This window comes from Hyaena hyaena, unplaced genomic scaffold, assembly GCF_003009895.1.
Source record: "Hyaena hyaena isolate Hyena2069 unplaced genomic scaffold, ASM300989v1 scaffold_615, whole genome shotgun sequence".
NCBI lineage: Eukaryota > Metazoa > Chordata > Mammalia > Carnivora > Hyaenidae > Hyaena > Hyaena hyaena.
Window position 1 is genome coordinate 612,704 of NW_024081248.1, and position 10,248 is coordinate 622,951.

General features: G+C 40.7%; 1 protein-coding gene across 1 annotated transcript in view; it reads left to right on the top strand.

The window, feature by feature from the left end:
- The first annotated feature begins 1,669 nt into the window (after positions 1-1,669).
- The window catches only part of SUMO1 (small ubiquitin like modifier 1), a 30,719-nt gene continuing 22,140 nt past the window's right edge, over positions 1,670-10,248 (top strand). The window contains exon 1 of the mRNA XM_039257402.1: positions 1,670-1,814. Coding sequence (XP_039113333.1) covers positions 1,803-1,814 — 12 coding nt within the window. The 5' untranslated portion in view covers positions 1,670-1,802. The remainder of the gene's footprint in view (positions 1,815-10,248) is intronic.

A 10,248-nucleotide genomic window follows, 5' to 3' on the forward strand; every position in this document is an offset into this window, starting at 1 on the left:
ATTTTATGTGATACTGCTTTTGTTTGTCCATTAGTTAGTTGTTGGCATTTGGATGATTTCCACTTTTTTGCTATTATGAATAATGCTGCTGTTAATATTTGTGTAACTGTTTTTGTATGATGGGGGGCCTGGGTGGTTAAGTGCCTGACTGTTGATTTTGGCTCAGGTCATGATCTCATGGTCATGAGTTTGAGTCCCGCATTGGGCTCTTTGCTGACAGCACAGAGCCTGCTTGGGATTCTTTGTCTCCCTCTCTCTTTGCCCCTACCCTGTTCACATTCTCTTTCAAAAATAAACATTTAAAAAATTGTATTATTGATCTTTTTATAGTTGAATTGTAATAGTTCTTTGTGTATTCTGAATATAAGGTCATTATCAGATATACTATTTGCAAATATATTCTTCAGATTTTTCAACACCAAAGACAGTTTTTATTTTTATTTTTAAAAATTATTTATTTATTTAAACGTTTTATTTATTTTTGGGAGAGAGAGACACAGCATGAGCAGGGGAAGTTCAGAGAGGGAGACACAGAATCGGAAGACAGGCTCCAGGCTATGAGCTAGCTGTCAACACAGAGCCCCATGGGCGACTAGAACCCAGAACCCGGAGATCATGACCTGAGCTGAAGTTGGGCGCTTAACTGACTGAGCCATCCAGGCGCCCCACGAAAGACAGTTTTTAATTTTGATGAAGTTTTATTTATTTTTGTTTGGTTGTTTCTGTTTTTGGTGTTATATCTAAGAATCCATTGCCTAATCAATGGTCTAGAAGATTTATGCCTTTTTTTTTCCTAAGAGTTTTAAGTTGGCTCTTACATTTAGGCCTCTGACCCCCATTTAAAGTTAATTTTTCATATGTTGTGAGGTAGTGATCCAAATTCACTCTTTTCCACGTGGATATCCAGTTGTCCCAGAAACATTTGTTGAAAGACTTCTTGACTTCTTTTACCATTAAATTGCCCTGGTATTCTTGTCAAAGATTAATCAATGTATGAGGGTTTATTGATTTATTTCCAGAATCTCAATTTTATTTCATTTACCTAGTTCCTTATCTTCTACCCTATGCCAGCAGGGCCACAGAAATCATGTAAGAATAATTTTTTAGCTCAAAGCAACGAATTCAAGAGTTGGAATTACCTCCTCCTCCCTACTAGTTTAGAACTTTCCCAAGAATCTCATCAGTAGCCATCAAGATTGTGTCCAATAGGATCCTTTAATTTTGTTTTGCTTTTTAAAAAATTAAGGTCCTGTGTCAGGCCGGGTGGCTGATTAACGAAAAGTGAGCTCTAAAGTAAGAAGTACTGGTATTCAATCGAATTTATTTAGGGAAGTTGACGACCATGGCCAGGAAGGGACAATAGAAATATCTTGGCTCAGCTTTCAAAAACGTGCAAAGTGTCGGAGGGGCGGGAGTTAGGCTGTCAGTACGGTTGCAAACACTGAGACTGGGGACCGGGAACTTTTCCCCCGGAGAACAGGCTCCGGACGGAGGCGAAAGGTCTAGTCCTCAGTGCAGCTGGGGAGACTGGTGTTAATTCACTTGCGCTACCACCAATAAAGCAGCTGTCTGGCCATCCCGCCTCCGGGCGGCTTCCCCCACCCGTTTTCCCGCCTCGCCTTTCCTCTTTTCCCGATCCCTCCTCCCAACGCGTAACGGAAGTGACGAGACGCGTAGCGGAAGTCCCTCCAGCCGCGGTGTTGTTCTGTGGGGAAGAGAGACGGATTTGTAAACCCCGGAGCGAGGTTCTGCCTACCCGAGGCCGCTGCTGTGCGGAGACCCTGGGTGAAGCCACCGTCACCATGTCTGACCAGGTACCGGGCTGGGAACGGTCCGATGGTAATGGCCGAGGCCATAAGCGGCTGGTGCGCCTGCCTCTCGGCTGGGGCCGGGGATGGAGGCGCGGGGGAGGGGAGAGCGGAATGGGGGAGGGGGCGGCCGGTGGGGACTCGGCCGGAGAGGGAGGGGAGTGGACTAGTGGCGGAGACGCTGGGGCCTGCCGCGGGCCTCCGTGAGCCGCCCTGCTCCTTTCCCGGCCTGCTAATCACCCCCCGGGCCCCAGCGTCTGTGATCGCGGCCTCCCTCGAGTCGTTCCCCCTTCTTTTTCCGGGGTCTGCCAGGTGCAGAGCCCAGAATCAGCCTCCCTGAGAGGGTCTCTGGGGAACATGTCTGTCTCCCTGTCCTGGGGACTGACTGCAGAAGCAGAGCCCTAGGCCCCAGTTATGTAACGGGAGAGAATCCCAGCCCGGGAGGCTCTGTGGCCCTGAAAAGCGGGTGGACTCCACTTTTTGGTTTTCGGTGTTTAGATTGTCCAGGAGTGGGGACGTGGGGGCGGGAGACGTCTGGTGTTGCTGGGGACCTAAAAAGCTCTGCTTTCTGTTCGGATTGCAGCTTGGGCAGGGCCGCCGCTGCTCTGCTGAGTCTTTTTCCGTGTGGTGGTGCAGAGCTGTCGCCTCTTTTCTTGTACTTTCCCATTTCTTACTCGGGATTGGTTCAGCAACTCTCCAGTTGTAAGAGAGCACTCAGAATAACCAAGAAACAAAGTAGAACAAAACTGCTAGGGCAACGGAAAACATTGCATCTGGGCATTAACCTGAAGCTGACTGATACTTTTGAAGGAAAGGATAGGAAAACTTCGTGTATGTAGAGCAGTTGCATAACATTCACGGAAAGCTGCCTATTGTAGCAGAGTGCTCCATCTCAGTGTTAATATCAAAAATTTACTTGAGATTTGCACTCGATCAGGAGTGTTCAGTTTTGCTTGGTAAGTTTTTCTTCCTCATCCTTTTCCAGTTAACCACGTTTATGGCTAGTTTTTAATTCATAACGTTTGTGTCTGGACTTCGTCTTGTTTGTTCAGATGACTTTGACTTTTTAAAGTCTTTTTGGATCTTTCCCTTGTTTAATGATAGTTATCTAGAAAACTTAGTTTTCATTCAACTCCATAATGTACTTGAACTTTTAAATTTAACACACTTATTCCCCTGGCTTTTAACCGGGTTAAAGTGAGGCTTTTGTGGATTTGTTCTATTGTGCAAGTGTACATTGGTATTTTTAAAGCTTAATCATAATCTAGATTAATTTTAGATGGCTCTTCTTAACAGTCTAGATTAATTCCCAAGTTGGTATGAGAATTATAAGTGGCATTATAAGTATCTCCCTGGATAGTTGTTTACTTGGTTACCAGGGAGGAAAGAACAGGTGTAAATGCTTAGTTTCATCAGCCTTTTATTTTGATGCTAGGAAGCATGTTGAAATTTACTATAGTCTGATGAAAGAGCAATGTACAGAATTATGAACTAAATTATAGAATTTATTGCTCTAGTTTGAATTCCAATCATTGAGAGAGACATAAAAGAAATAGAGGACTTAGTACACTAACAGGTGGCCACAGGTTCTTTAGATTCTTTTTCAGAGGGTCTTTGAGGCCAAAACTATACATGATAATACTAGGACATTATCTTTTCACTCTTATCCTTTCCTTTGTTTTCAGTGGTGTTTTTTAAACACTAACATGACTTGTGATATCACAACAGATTGAAATGTAGAAGCAGATGTGAAAATCTAGCTGCTATTAAAGACGTTAAAGAGATTTGCAAATATGCAAAATCATGTTGTTCTTCTCAATGGAAAAAACTTGTTCTTCTCATTTTATTTTCAATACAAATATGTTATTAATATATAGCGGGTTTTTTTTTTAAATGAATTAATAAATAATTAAAACATTTCTGTTTCAGTGTCTTAACTATAAACCTGAATAAATATAACTAACCTAACAAAAGTTTTATGAAGTTCCAAATACTTTTTTTTAAGAGTGTAAGAGCCCTGAGACCAAAAAGTTTGAGAACTGTTGCTCCATTCTGTTTGACTAGCATCATTATTCATAATCAAGACCCAGTACAATTTCAGTGTTGGATGCTAAGGACTTAAAGAGGTATGAAGCTGAACTCTTGCCTTTAAGAGGCTTATGAGCAAGAGTTAGAATCTCATGTTATTACTGTACAGTATCAGCAGCATGAGACTGAACCACTGTCCCCGAGAGACAATCTTAACTTAAACCAGGTTCTTTAAGAAGGATGTATCTTCTGAAGCATGCCTCAGAAATTCGTTATCTGGTGCTAAGATATTGCAGTTGAGTAACAATTTTATGTTAAAATATAGGTGGACAGTAAAATCACACAAGACTTTAATTGCTGAGTTCTGTGTTGTTGGGTGAAAAATTATTTTGTGAATTTGAGTAAAATAACTTTCCTATAATTCTAACAGTTGCCAGCATTATCTAGTGGATTTGTGAACAATTACTGAATAATCCTCTAAAAAGATTCTAAACCCAAAGTTCATGGACCCTAAAGGCTGAAAATCACTGAAATTGTATGGAGTGTTTTGTATTTGTACATGTGTATTTTTAAAAATTTATTTTGAGAGAGCGTGTGTATGCATGAGCACAAGCAGGGGAGGGGCGGAGAGAGAGAATCCCAAACAGGATCCACACCGTTAGCACAGAGCTCTATGTGGTACTCAAACTCACAAACCTTGAGATAATGACCTGAGCTGAAATCAAGAGTTGGGTGGTTAGCCGACTGAGCCACCCGTGTGCCCCAGTACATGTGTATATTTTTAGGGAGAAAAGGCTTATAGCTGAGGTACATGATCCCTCAAAAAGGATAAAGACAATCCTTTAACCAATAGTAGATCTCATTGGGTGCTTTCTTTTGCCTGATCTCAAGCAAATCTAAGCACTTACATAGAACCAGAAGCTTACTATCAAAATTGGTATGGGTAATTTGTACAAATATTTTCCCTTTTTTCTTCTCTTTATTCAAGTTTATAGTGGTCTACTCCCCCACCCCCAATTCTCCCCTGTGCCCAAATTATCAAAGGCAGCATGGACTGGAGTTCTTTAATTCAGGTCTGTTTGTAATAATCGGATGACCGATTTACTTCAAATGCTAACTGAATCTGTTGTAAGCACATTCACCCTCCCCATTCCTACCTCAGAGAGAAACTGAATGATTTTCTTTTATTTTCTTTTTAGTCAAGGATCTGGAAGCATTATGTAGTTCTGGTTATCTATTGGTACTTTACAAATTACCTCAAAACTTAGTGGCTTAAAATAACAGTTTTCTATTTTCCTCATATATCTGAGAGATTTGGGCAGGGCTCTGTGGACTGGACTTACCATTGCTCCTTGGTGTGTGGGGCCTCAGCTGGGATTACATGGTTGGGGGCTGGAATGGATGAGCTCTTCATAAAGTCACAAGGCCTTTCTTAGAGGTTTCACCATGTGTTTTGATCAGCATAGGAACCCCAGAATATTGATCTATGGCAGCTCAGGGCTCACAGGAGTGTGAATGTTCCCAGAGAACCGTGGCTGGAAACCTCAAGCTTCCTAGAATCTAGCCTTGGAAGTCACTTCTGTATTCTGTTGGTCAGGCAGATCCCTAAGTCCAGCCCAAATTCAAGGGAAAGATATTTATTTATTTGGGGGATCTAATTGATATGTTAGCTTTAAGTATACAACATAATGATTTGGTATTTGAAGTATATATTGTGAAATCATCATAAGTCTAGTTAACATGCATCACCATGCAGTTAACAATTTTTTTCTTGTGATGAGAATTTAAGATCTAATTTCTTAGTAGTTTTCAAATATGCAGTACAGTATTAACGGTAGTCAACAAGGGAAAGGCATTTAGACTTCATTTCTCAATGGGAAGAGTAACAGAATTTATAGTTATCTTTATCTGCTACATTAACTATTTCTTCTGTCAGGATTGCATTATTCCCTGCAATGTTCTTTGTATCTTTCTGTTGTTGATGTTGACTGATCTTAGTTTTAGCTTGAGATAATAGGAAAATATGAATTAAGTATTAAAATTCATAATTATGTATACTATTATTTATATATTAATAAGTTTGGTAAACTGTAACTGTGACTTAAGCATTTTATGATACCTACAGTAAGTATTCCATACCCCAGCAGAGGATTGATATATTCTATTTTCTCCCTGATAGGTACATGAGGTGCTGCCAGTTGATGTTGCAAACATAAAAGTTATAATGAAACATTGCAAATAAAATGTCACCTAAACAATATTTAATAGTGTTTTGAAAGCTGAATATGATTGTTATGGTTATAGTACTCATGAAGGTTAGATGAGTAGTTCAAATTCAAAACTATAAAGCAGTTGTCAAAAAGGTCTTTCATATCTTTTAGCCCCCTTGACAGTTAGAATGTCTATTACGTTAGCAATAATTGCACCCCAGATAAACCTCATTGACTGTGATACTGCCAGCAAAGCTGAGAATGTCTCTATTATAGCTTTTTCAAAAAAAAGTTTATTTATTTTGAGAGAGAGAGTGAGCACAAGTGGGGGAAGGACAGAGAGGGAGAGAGAGAATCCCAAGCAGGCGCTGTGTTGTGAGTGCAGAACCCGATGGGGGAATTGATCCAGTGACCGATGCATGAGATCACGACCTGAGCCAAAATCAAGAGTTGGATGCTTAACTGATTGAGCCACCCAGGTGCCCCTTGACTATAGTTTTTATATATAGTGTTAAAATTATTTACTTAAGTGTTTTTCTCTGTTAGAGTGCTTTTGAGGATCAGGAATCAGGCTTTTTTATTCATCCTCTTTTCTTGAAGCACCCAGCAGAGTGACTGGATATTTATTAAGTTTTTGAAGGAATGACTGGTCAGATTCATTCATTTAAACAAGTATTTATTGGGGCGCCTGGGTGGCTCAGTCAGTTAAGCGTCTGACTTTGGCTCAGGTCATGATCTCACGGTTTGTGGGTTCAGTCCCGTGTTGGGCTCTGTGCTGACAGCTCAGAGCCTGGAGCCTGCTTCAGATTCTGTATCTCCCTCTCTCTCTGACCCTCCCCTGCTCATGCTGTCTCTCTCTCTTTCTCAGAAAAAAACAAAACAAAAAAAACCCATTAAAAAAACACAAGTATTTATTGAATGTTCTAGGCACCATTCTAGGCCCTAGAATTGGAGGATTGCCTCAGGAACTTGAAGCAGCTGGTATTTTCCTCCTCCTCTTTCAGCCTCCATGATATTTTATTATTGAGGAAGAAGTTGATTGTCATGGAGTAGTTTTCTTTTTATGAGGTTTTTATATTCCTTATTGGTCTTTACTTCTGTTAACAATAGACCTGGTAACTTTATCTCTAAGATCAAATCATTTGCTTCTTCCAGAACATTAGAATTACAGATAATTTTCTCTAAAATAGGTTTAGTATCCCATTTTAGAATTTTCTGAAATTGTGATTTTGGGGAGGTAGATATTTTTGATATTCTACTTCTTTAAAAAAAAGTCATGGCTACAGGGCTCCTTGGTAGCTCAGTTGGTTAAGTGTCTGACTTCAGCTCAGGTCATGATCTCACGGTTTGTGAGTTCGAGCCCTGCATCCCTGCATTGGGCTCTGTGCTGACAGCTCAGAGGCTGGAGCCTGTTCAGATTCAGTGTCTCCATCTCTCTCTGCCCCTCTGCCACTCACTCGTGTGTTCTCTCTTTCTCTCTAAAAAATAAATAAACGTTAAAAAAAATTTTTTTTTAAAGAAATGCAGTTTAAGAGCTTATAACTACAGGGGTGCCTGGGTGGCTCAGTCGGTTAATCGTCTAACTTCCACTCAGGTCATGATCTCGCGGTTCAGGTTTGTGGGTTTGAGCCCTGCATCGGGCTCTGTGCTGACATCTAGCTCAGAGCCTGGAGCCTGTTTCAGGTTCTGTATCTCCCTATCTCTGACCCTCCCCTGCTTGCTTGCTCTCTCTCTCTCTCAAAAATAAATAAAACATGGGGCGCCTGGGTGGCTTAGTCGGTTAAGCGTCCGACTTTCACTCAGGTCGTGATCTCGCGGTTCGTGGGTTCGAGCCCCGCATCGGGCTCTGTGCTGACTGCCAGCTCAGAGCCTGGAGCCTATTTCAGAGTCTGTATCTCCCTCTCTCTCTGACCCTCCCCTGGCTCACACTGTCTGTCTCTTTCTCTCTCTCTCTCCTAGAAATAGATAAAACATTAAAAAAAATAAAAAACAAATAAAACATTAAAAAAATTTTTTAATAAAAATTAAAAAAGAACATATAACTATAGACAATAAGATGGACAAACCTAACAATGTTGAGCAAAAGAAGTCAAATACAGAAGTATATACCATATAACCCCATTTACTTAACATAATAATGTATAAAAACAGGCAAAACTAAACTAGTAGTCAGGGCATAGGATCTTAACCTGAGTACTGGATGAATGGATGTGATCAGTTTGTGAAAATTCAACAAGCTACATATGTGCACTTTTTGATACATTTATCAGTCTTTGATAAAACGTTGAAAAATAACTGGCCCTAGATAATGAAAACAGAGTCCAGCAAACAGAATTCACTTTTCCTACACATTCTCATTAGCTCAGTAAAGGCAACTGAATGCAAAAAGAATGGTCAAAATAAAAAAGTATAACAAATACAACACATCTTTAAATAAACTGAAGTTATGTTACAGGAGTATCCACAATTTAAACTGTAAAAGTAAGTGGGTACCTAGCTGGCTTAGTCAGAAGAGCATGCAACTCTTGGGGTCATGAGTTCGAGCCCCACATTGGGTATAGGCATTACTTAAAATACTTTTTTTAAAAAAACTTTTAATTGTAAAAGTAAGGTGCTCAATAAAAGAGGTGTGAACGTACCCATGATTTTTTTTTTTAAGATTCTTTTTTATGTTTATTCATTTTTGAGAGAAAGACAGATCATGAGCAAAGGGGGAAAGAGAGAAGGAGACACAAAACCCAAAGAAGTCAGACTTAACCAACTGAGCTACTCAGGTGCTCCTTAAATTGCATTTCTAATTACATTCAATTGTGTGACTGTACCACAACTCCCCACTCTGCTTTTGATGCACAGTGAGGTAGTTTTCTAGGTTTTTTTTTTTTAATGTTTAAATTTTGAGAGAGAACGAACTTGTGTGCACAAGCAGGGGAGGGGTAGAGAGAGAGGGCAGCAGAGGATCTGTTGGGCCTCTGCACTGACAGCAGAGAGACCAATGTAGGGCCTCAAACTCATGAACCATGAGATCATGACATAAGCCAGAGTCACTTGCTTAACTAGCTGAGCCATTCAGGTACCCTAGGTTCTGTTTTTAACATAAGACAAATGATACCTATTTACAGTACCTCCTGTGTCAGTTTGGATTGCTTTTGGGCCGAGTGACAGAAAACCTGACACATACTAGGTTAAACAAGCATGTGTTTATTTTTCTCATGAAACAAGAAGTCTGTGGTAGCCTGGGTGGCTCAGTCGGTTAAGCAACTCTTGATTTCAGCTCAGGTCATGATCCCAGGGTTATGGGATTGAGCCCCACGTTGGGCTCTGCGCTGAGTGCCCCTTTCTTCTCCCCTACTTACACTCTGCCTCTCAAAAAAATGGAAGTCCTGACATAAGTAGTTGAGGGCTGGTAAGGCAGCTCCACAGTGCCTTCATACTCCTTTTTCCTCCATCCATAACATGTTTTCTCTCTAATGCCTGTCTCCTGTTGCACATAGAAGTTACTTTGTGTCTTTGTTCCAGGCAGGAGAAAGAGATGGAGCAAAGGGAAAACGTATGTGCCAAAAACCACTCTGTCAACTTTTTTTTTTCTTTTTTATCTCATTGCCTGGCACTGTGTCACGTGTCCACCAGAGAAGCTGAGAATATGTTTTTTAGCTGGGCAAATCTAGGCTTCCGTTTGCAAGAAAAAAGGAGAAAAGGGATATTGGATAGGTAATTAACAATGTCTGCCAACCTCTGAAAGTGTTTGCTGGTACTTTAGTATACAATCAAGCCAGTTTGTTCCAAGCTTTGCGTAGGTTGAATGTAAATTTGCAGAAGAACCAGTGTCTGGACAGTTTGACTTAAATGTTGAAGTTATGGAGCTAGGTCTGGTTGGTTCCATTCCAGATTTCTAGTACTGTTTCTTAAGTTTGAACACACAGCATGAAGCCGAAAATGTATGTGTATTTTGTGTTTTTAGAATTGTGGTGAATCCATTGAAATAGGAGGGGGATGATGTTATTGTAATTTGGATTTTGTATTTTTTTTTTAATTTTTTTTTTTTTTTATTTCTAGGAGAGAGAGAGAGAGAGACAGCGTGAGCAGGGGAGGGTCAGAGAGAGAGGGAGTCACAGACTGAAACAGGCTCCAGGCTCTGAGCTGGCAGTCAGCACAGAGCCCGACGCGGGGCTCGAACCCACGAACCGTGAGATCAAGACCCGAGC